This window comes from Syngnathoides biaculeatus, chromosome 1 (assembly GCF_019802595.1).
Source record: "Syngnathoides biaculeatus isolate LvHL_M chromosome 1, ASM1980259v1, whole genome shotgun sequence".
Classification (NCBI taxonomy): Eukaryota; Metazoa; Chordata; class Actinopteri; order Syngnathiformes; family Syngnathidae; genus Syngnathoides; species Syngnathoides biaculeatus.
Genome location: NC_084640.1, coordinates 13,658,003 through 13,673,859, shown reverse-complemented (window position 1 = coordinate 13,673,859; position 15,857 = coordinate 13,658,003). Strand labels below are relative to the sequence as shown.

General features: G+C 44.6%; 1 protein-coding gene across 3 annotated transcripts in view; it reads left to right on the top strand.

Moving 5' to 3' along the window:
• The first annotated feature begins 975 nt into the window (after positions 1 to 975).
• The window catches only part of arid1ab (AT-rich interactive domain 1Ab), a 43,320-nt gene continuing 28,438 nt past the window's right edge, over positions 976 to 15,857 (top strand). Inside the window, exons 1-2 of one of the 3 annotated variants that reach the window (XM_061818432.1) lie at positions 985 to 2,266; positions 2,333 to 2,525. In XM_061818432.1, coding sequence (XP_061674416.1) covers positions 1,602 to 2,266; positions 2,333 to 2,525 — 858 coding nt within the window. In that variant the 5' untranslated portion in view covers positions 985 to 1,601. Of the gene's footprint in view, positions 2,526 to 15,857 lie in introns of all 3 variants that reach the window. The other 2 variants (XM_061818423.1, XM_061818441.1) reach the window with 2 other exon arrangements.

Below are 15,857 nucleotides of genomic sequence, written 5' to 3'. Positions count from 1 at the left end.
ATATATCTCATTGACTGAAAATGTAATGTTTTTATGACAAAAAATGCTTAGTTTTTTGCTATTTTATGATGATAGTGCTTCACAGCGTACTTTGGGAAAAAAAGTTAACGTCACGGAAATCGAGCCCAAGGTAATATGCAAAGTTTCTTGGTGTCTTTCCTTTGCACTTCGACTTTTTGGGCTTACCAAGTCGAATTAAAAATTCTTCATCTTATCAGAACTGAAAAAAATTTCAAGCTCGCATGAATGCCAAACTTTGATGGAAAACCCCACCATAATCCAACTTTTATACCATGTCCTTCACACGTTTTGGGAGTACCGAAATGGCAGCCAACTGGCTTCAACCAATCGACATAGCGCTCGATATTTACGCGCTATACAGTCTTTTTTTTTTTTTACATCAGTGACACAAAAAAAGAAAAATTGGGAGTTGTGGGACATGTTGAGGCCCTCACAAAAGCAGAAGAAGATCAATAAACACTGGGACTAAGTGAACAAACTGATGTGTACCCTGCCTCCTACACAACGATAGCTGCAACAGTTTTGAGGATAAGCAGCTCAGAAAATGGATGGATATGCAACTGTGGGAGAAAAAACTCACATTGGACTTTTTGGGCTATTATTACCTTTTTTTTTAATCAAATAAATGCTCCGAATGACAATATGTTTGGAATTTGTGAGTCAGTAGTTGATATCAAACATACTCAACTCATACCTGTAAATAGAATAAAGACAGATTTTTCCAAATTACATTTTTGGCTGAGATCAAAAATATGAATTTGATGAAAATTTAAAGAGTCATGGTTAGAAGCCATCAACCAAGACCCTGGTTCTTTTTATGGTGTCCACCAATGTTTCGTGGTCCCCTTTTTTCCTCTCTTTTTGATTGAAGGTAGTCGTTAAAATATGAAAAATCTGGATTTTTTTTTTTTTTGGGGGGGGGGGCTCTTCAGGTGGACAACAAAATAATATTTCGCTATATGTCTTTTTTGTGATTGGACGGGACCAACGCTGGCCGGATCGGGAAAAAGCGGCCCAAATGTAAACAATGTTTGCGCCGCTCCCGCGGTCCGGATCCAGTCTGGTTTGGTTCGGCGCCGGGATCCGCTTCCGCGTTTTGGCGACGTCCTCGCCCCTCACTAAGATGGCTGTGTCTCGCGGAGCCTCGTGCTGGTTCGCTCGATTTCTCGCTTGCGCTCTACTTGTGCGTTAGAATCCCCCTCTTTTTTCACCCTTATTTTTTAAAAAAAAATCAAATACACTTAAACGCGCCGCAAAATTCACTCGCACCACCACCAGTTTAGCCGTCTCCGTATTTTTCGCGTGTTCTCCTTCGTCCAAACTTTCCCCCCTGTCCTTGTTTTTTCTCTTTTTTTTTCTTTCCTCAAGTTGAAACGGAGTCGCGGTGGATTTACCGGATACCGGTCCGGACGGAGAGCAAAACCCGGGGAGGGGTGGGGGGATGAACCGGGACGACGGGTACGTCGCGTTAAATGCGGTTGTGTTCAATGACTATTCGGGGTTTAATCGCGAGTGAGTCGCCTTGCTGAGAGAAAAGGGGCGCTGTAGAAAGAGTGGGGAGGCGCGAGAGGGGGGATATCATGGCCGCTCAGGTCGCCAGCGTCGCCTCTCTCAACGCGAGCCCGCCGTCCGAACTCAAAAAACCGGATCGGGACTCGCAGGAGGAGTCGGCGCCGGGGGAGAAGCAGCAACAGCATGAGAACAAGGAAGCGGGGCCTGACGGTGGATCTCCCGGCCGAAAGGAACTGCAGGACGGCGGCGACGCTGCTGGGGGAGGAGGGGATCCTGACATGAAGAACGGCAACGGGAATTTGCCCAGGGTAAATAATAATAGCGGTAATCAGAACGATTCCGGCGGGCCCGAAGGGAATAACCATCCCGGCGTGGGACACCACCACTCGGGCCCCTTCCCACCACCTCCTTACGGCTTCAACCAGCACTACAGCCGGGCCCCTTTTCATCAACATGGCGGACAACAAAGCCCTGGCATGGCAGCAGCGTCGGGGCCGGGCATGATGGACCCTTACCCCGCCAATTCCCACGAACATGGCTACCCCAACCACTATAACAACTACAGCCAGTTCCCGAGCAGGACTTCCTATCAGGGTCAGGGCTACGGGGCCATGAGTTCCCCGCGGAACAGCCAGCCCCCGGCGGCTGGGGGGCAGCCAGGCAAGCAGCAGCAGCCAGCGGCGGCGGCGGCAGGAGGAGGAATGGCCGCCGCCGCCTCCTATAACAACCAGAGGTATAATATGGGAAGCCAGCAACCCACGTCGACGCCGACTTTAAACCAGCTGCTCACGTCCCCCAGCTTGGCCAGGAGCTACCCCAACTACCCGCAGGGAGACTACAACAACCAGGAAGGGGGCACCAAGTCGTCGTCGTCGGCGGCGGCGGACATGGTGAGTGGCTACAGCGGGGTCCATCCGGGTTGGCAACAACGGGCCCACCACCCGCCTCCCATGAGCCCGGGGAACACCGCACAAGCCCCCAGTCGGAACCAGGTAAGCAACCCCCCCCCCTTTCCTCCCCCTCACTCGGAAATCTACCACGCGAAGCTACCAGCCATTGTCTATGGAGCAAGAGCTCTAAAATGGCTGCCTCTGTCTTTCCACCCAACACCAGCGCCTGCATTAGTGCTTCCGAGCAAGCCCGCAGTCGTGCTTTTCCGCCTTAAAAAAACAACTTTTTTTGAGGGGGGGGGGGGGGACGAGTTTGGCAAAGTACGGCGAAGAGTTTGGCAGGAGAAAGTGTGCGTTTAAAGAGCAGCGAGGTGATGTTGCTGACGTCCCCCCCCCCATTTGCCTTCTTCCTCGAACCACCATTTACAGATTCAACTGCGAATATTCGAGCCTTTTAAAAAAGAAAACAATTCTAAATCGGACCGTGTTATGTGTTATAGTTTGCGCTTTATGAAACTTGGGTTCGACGTTTAATCGAGATGTAAATGACAGCGACGGAGGTGTGGAAAAAAATGTATTTGCATATTCATTAAGGAAGGAGCTCGGTGCTAAAAGCGGCCAGTTGCCGCACGGTGAAAGTGCTGTAAAATATGTCCATCGATTAAGAGTTTACTGGGATCAAAACGGGCGAATCTCTGCCCCTTTTTTTTGAAGAGTGTTAATGGTTTTGTCATCGCGGGCTCCGTTTCCCCCCGCCTTCCTCCCCTGTTGTCGCCCGCGCTCGGCCTCGGCGCAGATTGCCTTTTGCTTTGGGATTTGAATTATGGAGGTAAAAATCGTGCTGTCAGAGCCACAAGACAGTTGGTCTTAGGTTGACATGCGAGCCGGGATCTGATTGGCTGGCCGTCCCTCCGCTCTCGGCCATTTATAATTGAATCTAATGGAAAAAAGGGCTGCAGCCTCACCACCGCCGCCCCCACTTGAGCCTCTTCCATACTCCTCCACCAAACAAAATAGTGCCGCTCCACACCCCCCCTTTTTTTTCATAAATCATAAACATTCAGGTTGATGTCTGCGTTATTATATTTTGTTTGTTTGTTTGTGGAAATTGCCCAAAACACTCAAGCGCCTAGCATGCGTTTTTGGACATTTACCAAATGCATTTTAAATGGGAAATTCATTTTTAAGCAGAGGAAGAGGTACTTATTAAAGAAGTTACATATGTGATATTGATGCTTAGAAGGATGGTATGAGTAAATTATAATTTATCATTATCTTGCACATAATGTTCCTTTCAAACACACAGCCAGATGTTTAAAAGGATTTTTTTAGCAATCTTTATTAAAGATGCACGTTTTTGTTGGACGATGATGACTCAATCATATATATAGATATATCGTATGTGATTTGTCAGTTTTTAATTCAAATGATCACTTTGTTGGTGTTATTTTAAGATGGTTATTGTAATTTTTTTGCAATTTTTATAGTAACATGTTGAAGTTAGGCGGCAAAGTGGCTCAGCTGGTAAAGCATTGGCCTCACAGTTCTGAGGAATGTTCTGGGTTCGACCCCGGCCCTGCCTGTGTGGAGCTTGCATGTTCTCCCCGTGCACTCCTGTGCATCCTCCCGCATGGCAAAAACATGCAACATTAATTGGACAGTCTAAATCGCCCCTAGGTGTGATTGTGAGTGTGACTGTTTGTCTCGAGGTGCCCTGCGATTGGCTGGCGACCAGTTCAGCGTGTCGCCCGCCTCCTACCCATTGACAGCTGGGATAGGCTCCAGCACTCCCCCGTGACCCTTGTGAGGATAAGCAGAAAAGAAAATGGATAGATGGAAGGTGTTAAAGTAAGTTAATTGCATTTGTTTTTTTTTGTATACATTTTTTTTAAATTGACCCGAGATGTAGCTTTTAATGGATAAAGACAATCTGAAAGCTTTTATTTGATTTGTTGTGATTTACCCCCTTGCCCCCGCCACATTAGAAACAAATGAAAAAGTATATCGGACGCTTAAGGCATTGTCATTAGTTGTTCAAAATGCAACATTTGCTGGCGGGGCCGGGACGCAACCCAGGTCCTCAGAACTGTCAGGCCAACATGTACTCGCCACTTGCACCGCCGAGCCATGATGCTTTATTCCTTCTCAAAAAATTCACCTGTTTTGGGAATTTTTTGGGGGTCGGGTACAACTTTTTGGTAGACGGGAAGAAAAATGCCAAACGTGCTCACGAAGAGCGGGTGCTTTGGGAGGCAATACTTGCAATATGATATCACATTTACGAGAGAGTAACCCATCACTCAAGGTAGCGTTAGCTTATTAATTTAACGAATGAACGTTTTTGGCCAGCTACAAGAGTTAGCCAGTCTCCAGTCGCTTAAATAAATACGATTGACTAGCTATTGGGCATCTAACTAGCATGCAAACATCCTGTTTGTCTTTCTTTTTACATTTACAGAGCGAGTTCAGTAGAAAAAACAAAACCCTCGTTTGCTTAAACCATGTGTCAAACACAAGGCCCAGGGACCAGATTCGGCCCGCCACGTAATATTATGTGGCGCCGGGTAGCCAAATCTAGTGCATCACTTTTAAAGATTTTTTCCAAAATCTGTACCAAAATTTCAAAATGTCGTTACCATAAATGATGAAGTTGAGATATTGCAAGCATTTTTGTGTGACCAGTTGAAAAACACATTCCCCTTCATTTCTGATTCCAAATCTAGTTCATAAGTCGATGATGTAAATATTATGAGACAATTAGCTGTAGTTGCACAAACCTGTAGTTGCAGTACTGCGCTGCATTGATCACGGTGAATGATTTTCTAATCTTTGTGACTGTATGTTAATTGTGTTCCGGTGGCATCATCGCAAGTTGTTGCGCTGGCGTGTCACGCTGGCTGTAGTTGTGTTTACAAACAGCAAAGGTGTCAGCCAAGTGTCACGGCATTTTTCTTTTTTTTTTTTCTTCTTCTAAACCACCACCCCCCCACCCCATCCCGTCCCTCCCGATGGTTTACAGAAGCCTCATTGACTTTCCCCGCGCATTACCATGCGAACAGCGCTCACCCTTGGACCTCCCTTGAGTAATACCGGTCACATTTGGCATTTGTTTACTCTGCGGTTATGTCATTTGTAAAGACGGCAGATGCATTACAGGGCAGCGTCGCCTTTGTACTCGTACATGTCGCGTAAAAGGCAGGGGTTCAATGAAAAATGATCGGAATTGTGTTATGGCTTGAAGGCCGCTATCCTCCAAGCACCAAATGAAGTAATAGCCATTCATTCATTTTCTTCAGGCCAAATCTCTAATGCAATTTATTTAGGATTAATGGAATTATTCAACCGTTTAGGAATATGTACAGTGTTTGTAGAGAACTTTTATTTTCTTTCCTAACTTGTACAGAAATTGTTTAACATTTTGCCCGCAAGCAAATTGACTTCTCGTATCGACAGCGCTTTTCACGGCAAAAAGCATCCCGCTGATGGGATGCAATATTTTGGAATGAAATCCTAAAATGCATCACACTGTCATATTTAGTGGCATTAAGTTGTTTTTTTTTTTTCCCCCTGTTTAATCACTGTCGTTTTTCTGTTGCTCGGTACACAAATCTGTGAGGAGAGGCAAACAAATCAATGCCGCCGAGTGCGTCGCCAAAAGATACCACTACATCGCCATTAAATATGCATAGCATGTTATTACACTTTTGAATAAAATTGTATATTTCCATTAATTTTACATTAAAAATAAAGGACTAGTGATTCTGAGTATGGATACTTCTATTGACTTAAATCTAGCAAAACCATAGCTTCACATCAATTTCGATTTACCGTAATTCCCGGCCTACAGAGCGCACCTGGTTAGAAGCCTCACCCAGTACATTTGTAAAGGAAATACCATTTGGTACACACATACGCCGCAGCTGTGTAAAAGCCGCAAGTGCCCACATTGAAACACGAGATATTTACAAAGAGAAACGGTACACAGATTCTAACGCTAACGCTAGTGCCGCGCTAACAGGGCCAGTTAAAAAAAAAAACAAAAAAAAAACATAGTGGTAAAAATCGCCGAGACACGACAGTAACACGGTAGCGCAGCGCTAACAGGGCCGGACTGGTAAAAGTCACTTCCTCGCCACATATATTCCACCGGTTTCACGCTTACCTTTTCCGCTCGAGTTCAAATGCACAAATTAGCCGCTTCGCCGCATAAACCGCAGTGTTGAAAGCGTGTGGGGGGGGAAAAAAAGTCACGGTACTCCTCCGAGGATAAGTAATGCAAACATGACGTAATGATTGTAAATATACTGTCAACCAATCCGTTTACTAGTGTCTGCTAAAATTGTTTAGTTCGACATTTTATTTGTAATTATGACCCTTCCTTGTCATGTGATCTGCGGCGTACCAAGCAAGCGACGTGACCAAACACGACTGATTGCAACAACTGATTGTTCTCTCTCTCTCTCTCTCTCTCTCTCTCTCTCTCTTCTCTCTCTCTCTCTCTCTCTCTCTCTCTCTCTCTCTCTCTCTCTCTCTCGCTCTCTCTCTCTAGCTATCTATCTATTTTCCCTTGTTGAACCACAAAAACAAGGTGCAATTGTCACGCAACATTTATTGGGAACTGTTAAGATCATTTATTTTGGGAAAACCTCTGCAGATTTTGGGGGGTTGGGTGCTAGTGCCGCTCTCGGACCACTTTTGAAGCCATTCATCGTTGTCGTTGTTCACTTTTTTTTTTTTTTTTTTCTTCGTCTTGCGTTATAGTGTGTTTGATCTACTGGCTCAAATCTTAACCCCGACCACATAAAGATGACGACTTGCGTTCAAACTCGGGCGATGTCGCTGTCGTGAGAACAGAACTCCGTATCTACTGTTTTGAACCCGTTGCGAGCGTTTTATACCCAACTCACTCCCCATTACGTGAAAATCTGTGATATTGTCATACAAACGGATTAAAACACATGAATACTTATGCATACCATTTTAAAGTATTCCTCAGCACCTGCTTTCACTCTCTCGCTTGCACAGTTCTTCAAAGACGCAAATCATGCTTGCTTCAAGCACTTTGTCACTCCAAGTTGAAGTTGACTGTATAACTGACCCATAAAGCATTAAAAAAAAAAAACATAAATGTTTACAAAAGCCATATAATCCCTTTTAACATAAATGAGCTGGTGTTATGGTAATTACACTTGTATAACTTTATATCTGTAACACGGGAACAACAAATATTACCGTAGTTCAGTTGGGGACCTTTTCTGCCTCTTCTTCCTGGTCTTAATTACACTGTAAACCTCAGTGTGGTCCGGCACAACCAGGTACTATACTACAGGCACACAAGTCTATAATATACAGTACTGTAAAAAGTAAACGAAAATGACTTGAGAATCTTTACTATAGTGGTGGCGCCAGTGATAAACCGCATGCGCGTGCATAGTTTTGTTTGGCGTAAATCAACCGGTAACTGCACCACCACGTGCGCTTTATGGCCAATCCGAGACCTCCAGAACTTGTCCACAGTAAGTGCAGACGTTTGTACTTTTCATCTATTCATTGAGGAAGCGTCCTTTTAATGGCCTCATCAACAATAACACTTTAACATTTTTTTTTAATCCCGCCATTCAAGTGCTTGGACCAGGAACTGACAAGTGTGTTAATTGAGGTTTAAAAATATTTGCACTCGTCATTGCTTGCGGTAAAGTCTGCCAGCGGCGGGGTTGCGTTTGGAGTACCGCTCGTGTCAGATGGTTCACCCGTCGCCGTTAATGTCGTCCCCGCGCTTTTTTTATTTTTCTTTTGCCGCCCGAGTTTGAATTAAACCCAGGGCAAAAACGACCGCGGTTGAATTCCTAATGGAAACGCACCAAAGCAAGGCTGTTATTTATTGACTCGACTGCCGCTAATGGATGCGCGCGCTGCTCCGCCGCCATCTGAAAGCGAGCAGCCTCACCCGCTGCAAATTGGAAAGTAGCTCACAAATCAAACTCCCGTAATGAAGCCGGCTGATTTTTTTTTTTTTTTTTATCACCGCCGGAGCATTCAAAAAGCGCAACATGTTAGACCAGGAGGCACGGATACGGTCTACAAATGCTCAAATACCTGATAATAAAGACTCGTCTTATCGTTGTGTCGTATTTAGTTTTTTTTTATAATGGCGTGCTTAGGAGAGGCGGCGCGGTATGAGACGGGAATGCCTCAAAACAGATTGCAGCGCCGTTTTGACAAAAAGATGTTATTGACACACTTGAAATATTTTAAATTATGATTTATGGATTTTTTTTGTGTGCGGCTGTACTGGACATTAGCTCTAATTTTAATGTCTTTACAGTGACTTTTTGTTCAGTTTTTTTTTCATTGGCATACTTTCATCCAAACACCTCTAGGGTCAAGAATTCTATCACATTTTACACAACCTTATTATTAATTTTTCTGTGGCCAGGACATTATTTACTCAAACTAGTATTTTTTTTTTTTTTTTTTTTTTTTAGACACCATGTTATCCCTTTTTGGCATATTTTGCAGTTTTTCCTCAAATGAAAACCGTTTCTGAGGTGTCGAAATGTGTCTGCAAATTAGCATGTTTTGAGGGGGCGGTTCTGTCTTGTAAAGTTGAGCCGCTGTTCACCCCGCCCCCTGTTTCCTCTGAGCCAATGGCAAGTGAGATTTCATTACCGTGACGACCGTCGGCTGAGCTGAGTGTTAAAGGTGACACAGATTGTATTTTCACCCGTGGAGGCAGCACTTCATTCCCAATGAACTAAATGAAAAATTTGAAAAGAATATTCACTAGTTCCAATTTTGACACCCACTGAAATTTACAATCTATTATAAAAAATGCTGGTGCGCATAAGAGGAACCCGGTCCGTTTGAGGAGGAAGTTCACTCTGCGCTCTTTAGCCCCGCGCTGCTGAGTAATGATTCTCCACAGGCCACATGGACAGCATGCTGCCTTCCGGCGCTGTGCGTGTATGCGTGTATTTGTGTGTGCGCGAGACGCGATGCTGTGTGCGTACGCTGGGAGAAACGGTGTCAGCGATACCCAGGGGGAGGGGGGTTGTTTTGTGAATGATCTTCGCCCCCCCCCACCCCCATCCCCTTGACAGCTGTGTGTGTTTGTGTTACGCTGCACTTATTCGGCGGTGGCGTGTAAGCGATTGCGTATGTGTGCGTTTGCGCGCGTGTGTGTGTGTGTACACGTCGGCCGCCTCGGGAAGCTCTCTGACCCGGTCTTGCTCCTCGCGTCACCAGCCGTTCATCTTTCTTAAGCGACGCCACCTCGCGCTCGAGACAGCGTCGCCTTCGAGACATAACGGCGACAAGGAAGGGAATAGAACATGATGGCTGTTGCTGTAATTATTCAACTAAAGTGGGGTACCGTGAAAACCCCCCCCCCCCATGTTCCAGACCCACCGGCAATAGATAGGTGAGACCATATAAAATAACTTGGAAAAGTATGATTAACCTTCCTACTGTATATGTATTAAAAGTAAGACGTTATTTGAATGTGTATATCAGGTACTTGTAAAAAATCTTTGACAGATTTCCATGAATGCTTGGATTGTATTCATAAATTTTGGTGCTATAACTTTCTCCATAGTGGTATTCATATGTATCTGTGTAATATTTACTTTATGCATGACCTGCTTTCACTGAAAGAGAATAATTTCATTATTATTTAATGCATTACGGGCAAAAAATAGCGAGTAGTGCTAGGAATGACCGAATTGTCGGGAAAAAATAAAAGTACGTTTTATTTTGACAAGAACTGCAATGCTGCTAGGCCGCAAAACTTTATTTCTGTTGCGATTTTGACATACTGCGCATGCGTAGTTGGAATGTAGCCGATAACTGATCGTATGGATCACGGAGGACCTGAGACGTGCTCAGATATTCTTAAACTGTCACCATGTTGCCCGGACATTTTACTGCTCCAGTGAGCATTGTAGTCTATCGACTGGAGCATACGGCCGTCTCAAAAGTCCCGGAAATTGGTCCGTCGTGTGACGGGTTGCCAAAAACACTTGAATGACGGTTAGTCGACCTCAAATATTAAAAGTTGTTGTGGAGTAGCGAAGTCGACTTGTCGCAGTAAAGCGTACTTCAAAAATCTCTTTTGAGGGCAAACGCCAAAGCAGGTCTCGGTGCATTGGCGAGGGCATGGCGGTCGTGGGGTGGGGGGTGGGTGGGGGTCGTCATTCATTCCCTTTGACATTTGCCTTCGTAAAGGCTCCAGATTAGCATAGTAATATCCTCCTCAGAGCTTCGCGCTAGAGGGGAGACTCGGACATTTTTGACGTATGCTGTGACGGGGTTCCAGATTTGAAGTGGTTAACCTTTAAAAATGGAAGCCATTGTTGACACGCGACGGGAGTGAATGAACCATGGCGCCGGCTAGATATTGTACGGTATAGCTTTTGGCTCCGGCTGGCACATATATATAAAATATATGTATATATAGGCACATTTGTTAGCCTACTTCCTGAACTAGATGATGCTCTCTGAATAAATGCTTCCCCACAAAACGGCAAAATTAATGTATTTTAGTTCCCTCCAATCCATTTTCCAAGCTGCTTATTCTCACAAGAATCCTATTTGAAACCCTTGCTCACCAAAACACCAGCACACATATGCAAAAGTGCTTAAACAAGATAGAATACCTAGTCTTGCTGTCTGTTGTAAATTAGTGCCTTTGCAGTATTAAAAATACGCGCTGTATTTATTCTAGGGAGGTAGACGGTTTCTTAGTCTTGCAAAGTCTACCATTACGCTTGCAGGTTTGCTGCCGTTATTCACGGCTTCTACAGTGTAGCCCCTTAACACGCTGGCCATCAGTTTCGCAGATACCTCCCTGATGCCCCCTCTTATGTTCTTGCCACGTATCTAGTCATCTTAACAGCTGTATGCGCCAATTTAACAGGAATGCTGCATGAAAGCGGTTCATAGTCCTTTTTTCATTTTTTCATAAATTGCAATATACCGCGAACTTTGTCGATACCGCTCCAGAAATGTGGTCAAATAAAGGCCTGGCCGCTGATGGATGCGACCCCCACCTCCCCGCCCCATCTGCACTTGAGCAAATAAGCGCTGTGGCCACTATTTACGAGACGGTGTTTTTATTAAAATAAATTGTTTTGCCGCAGTAGCTTGGGGGTCTGGATGAACAGTAGTGGCCGGAAATAGTGAGGATAACCAGCTTGAAGGCAAGAGGCAACGCCTCGTAACAAAACTACCGTAATTTCCGGCCTACAAGCCACGACTTTTTTCACACGCTTTCAACCCTACAGCTTATACGGCGATGTGGCTAATTTGTGCATTTTTTTTCTAACGGCCGCAAGGGGGCACTCGAGCGGAAAATGTAAGAGTGAGTCTGGTGGAATATATGGGCCGAGGAAGTGACTTTTACTGGTATGTTTTTTTTTTTTTTTTTACCGGCCCTCATAGCGCTGCATTAGCGCTGTGCTAGCACGTTGCTGCAGTTACTGTCATGTCTCAGTGATTTTCTTTTTACCAGTATGTTTTATTTTTTTAACTTCCCCTGTTAGCGCCGTGCTAGCGTGTTGCTGCTGTGTTACTGCCGCGTCTCTGTGATTTAGGTATGTTTTTTTTTTTTTTTTTTCTTTTTTAAACCGGCCCTATTAGTGCTGTGCTACCATGTTGTTGCTGTGTTTAGCTAAGCTAAGGTACTAAAACTTTTAAAACTCTTTCTTTGTACCGTCTTTCTTTGGAAGTATCTTTTCAATTTGGGCACTTGCGGCTTTTACACAGGTGCGCCTTACGTATGTACCGAATGCTATTTCCGTTACAAATGTACTGGGTGAGGCTTATAATCAGGTGCGCTCTGTAGACCGGAAATTACTGTACACCGCAAAAAATAAAAAAACATTGATTAAACAGGATCAAAACAACGAGTAAATACATTTTGCGATTGCATGTGATCGGCGCGGTGCTTTAAATTATTCACGCCCAGATCCATTTGACCAATATTAGAGAAGATGTAGTGACAAGAACATTTGCAAGGTGAGCGCACGTACAGAACCCCGTGTTACCAGGTTAGCACAGGCTATGTTTTATACAAGGTCACTGTGTGCAGCGCAGCGTGTCAGAGTTGAGATTCCGCGAGGTAGGCATTGACACGGCTTTTTGGTTTCTTCTCCCTTCCTGTACTCGTCGCATTTGCGAGCGAGTGACACGCTGTTAGCAAAGAGAAACTTGACTTTTCGATTGCTTGTCTATAAGTAGTTGTCTGAAGCGCATGCCCCCCGCCCATCAAGCATGGAATTACACAAGTTGGTGCCTTTGCGACGCTCCTTCCCTGATTAAAAAAAATTGACATACTCTTGAATGTTTGGCTTAATAATACACACGTTGAGGCACACACGCAGGTTTAAGTGGCTATTAAGGGTACGTTTCCAGAGCTGTGACTTGTTTGATTTCAATTAGAGTAGAAATAGTTAGTTTCTAAGGTCTTGTCAGACCCCCCCGTGCACATTTCATCGGTGACTGCACTCACCGACTTTGCTGGATACCGAGGCATGTGGAAAGCAAAACAACTGTCAAAGGAGCTGTGGGAAAAGGTAGTTCAACTTTATGAATCAGGATATAAAAAGATATGTAAAGATTTTAAAACGCTAATCGGGAGTGTTCAAGCATTGATAAATACGTAGAAAATGAATAGTTATACTGATCCCAAGCCGTGATCGGGTAGACTGAATAAAAATTTTAGCCAGATCTTCTAAGAAGATTGCCTGGGTTTTAAAGAAAAACCCACAAGCAACTTTAGCTGAAATGATGACTTCTTTCCCCAAAGAAAAAAAAAAAAAAAAAAAGGTTTGGCCTCATTACTTATGTTTTCTTTGAAGCGTATTACACATCTTACAAATTCTCTCAGTGTATGTAAACTTATGAGCCCAGCTGTTTAAATTTGGCCTGAAATATTAACTGGCTGCAATTTCAACATAACCTCAAACGTGACGCTGACCTGGCAGGTTGCACTCGACCAGCTGTTTTTATTATAACTGTGAAGCCTTTATGCAGTTTTTTTTCCCTAATTTTATACAAGGATTATTACGCCTGATTTGAAAGTATAAGTACAGCATAGAATCAACTAAAAGTGACTGTAGTTTGTGTGTACTGAATTTGCCAATACCGACTCAAGATGGTTGGTGACTTAACTACAAATGAGGACAGGAAGCTTTCATACGAATTCAGAGAAGGAGAGATCTGATTCAGGTCCAGGTCTGATCCAGGCACAACAAATAAGTCTGGTCGCGTCCTGGAATGGGGAGACATAAAACAGTTAACGGTTCAAAGTCCTACAGTACAGCTGGCCACACAGCTGTCCGATTCAGGACGCGATGCCTCTGCTCGGTGTGGATGCTCGCGCCAGTTGGGGGCGAGGTCGCCACCCTGCCTCCGCCCACTGCGTGCCCTCCTTGGCTTCCTCTCCCGATTTTCTTTGTGCGGTCAGTGGGAGCTCCCAAGGTTGACGCATTGGGACGTCAGACTAATGACTTCATTGAAAACATGGCCCTCTTTGGCTTTTTTTTTTTTTTGCGATCTCCTGTTTACGCTAACTGTCATTTATGGACCGGTCCTGAGCTCTTTGCGCGTCACTATCAGTTAACCTTCCCCGAAAAAAGTTATTTTTAGCCTGAAGCTCTCAGTGTCAAAATGTTATTGGTTCAGAGAGAGCTTTCTTTTTTCTCCCCGTTTTGTGTTGTCAATAATGTGTAGTTCTCTTAAATAATGCCACATTTACTTTTGATAGCTGTCTTGGAGAGAATTGTATTTGCTTTTGGAGCTGATTGGTTAAAGATATCTGATAATTTGAAGACCTTGTTACAACTAACAAGGACTCTTTGTTTTGCGATAGTACGAACTAGCAACTTTTGCAGGACTGTTGTGTGCTTTGAATTGTCTAAAACAGATCCAAAGATAAGCTATCTAAACCCAATTTTTTTTCTTTTGGACTGTTACATTTTGGCGCAGATCTCGATAATTGATTCATGTCGAGTCGGTCTGCTTAATTTCTCTGGAACACATGAATTATGGTGGTTGAATTCTGATAGTTGGAACATCTCTGTCGGAATCCCTTCCAGTCTTTGCTTCTTTCCTGGAAGATGGCACTGATTATCGTCCAGTTCCGATGGGTCATAGTCGAGAATTCTGGCTGATTGACATCATCAGACGTCAGCTAGCTTTTCGTTGCCATGGTCGTGTTTGGCCATTCCTCCATCTCAAGTTTGGGAATGTCAGATTTCAATTTACCCCTGCCAAACAATTCCTTTTGTTGCGGGGTTACCCATAATTACACCGATTTCCACGAAAACTGAAGGTGCGCTTCGACCTTGGCAACTAGGATGTTTTGGAGGCATGTTTTACGTTTGGAATTGTGTAAAAATCAGTTTAGAGGTAATTTATATATCCATGAAAGAACGCTTTATATCACATGTTCTGGAATATTTATGTGGCTGCGACTAGAAGTATGGATTTGCACTTGTAAAGGGACAATTTTACTTAGTTTATCTGTGAATGACTCACTACTAAATTGTACCAAATATGAAAACGTAGACTTGTTTGGCCTTGGCTGAGATTTACGCTTTACTGGAACAAATAGTGGTTTTTGGTTTTGGGAAGCTGATCATCTATTTGTCGAAGGGTAATGGTGCTAAATTCTGGCCCATTGACGTCATCTGATGTCAGCAAGCTTTTTGGTTGCCACGGGGACGCACGTAAAAGCTGTTTCTCCATCTCGAGTACGAGAGAGGGGAAAGTGTCCTGGAGAGAACTTTCTAAGGCCTGACTTCCTAAACGGAAGCGTGTGCCTTTGTCACCGTGACCGTGGATAACATCATCAGTGTGATGTAAGCCGCCGAGCCCGCCGTGCGCACAAGTCCACGTGGTTTGCCCTTTGGAAACAACAATTGCGCCCATAAAATTGACTCCTGTGGTCTCGGGATAGGATATCCTGTCCCCCTCGCTTTTGTGCGGCATGTGATGCGCGCTGGCTTCCGAGGGTCGGTCTTCGGCGGCGCGTATTTGAGGCCTCCGCGTTGCGTGCTGAGGGGCTTTAACGCGGAACAATGGTGTGTGTGTGTGTGTGTGTGCGCCGTGGCGGATTAAATTAGCAGCGGTTGTTTATCGTCTGCCCCTGCCTCCCCTCCCCGTCGCTGCTTCGGCCCATCTGCTCCAGAGGGCCCCCTCCCTCTACAGCGCTTTCCAAATCCCTCCCCGCAACACACACACGTACATTTTTGAATAGTTGCAATTTCCACCAGCCGGCCAGTCGTGACACAGTATATCAGCCCAACCTCCGCTGCCAAGAGTAATCGGGCTTTCCTCTATGCAGATTAGCCACGTGCTAATTGTGGTTTATTTATTTATTTGATTATGGCAGACAAGAAAAAAAAAAAAGTGAGGAGAGGAGTTACCGCTAGA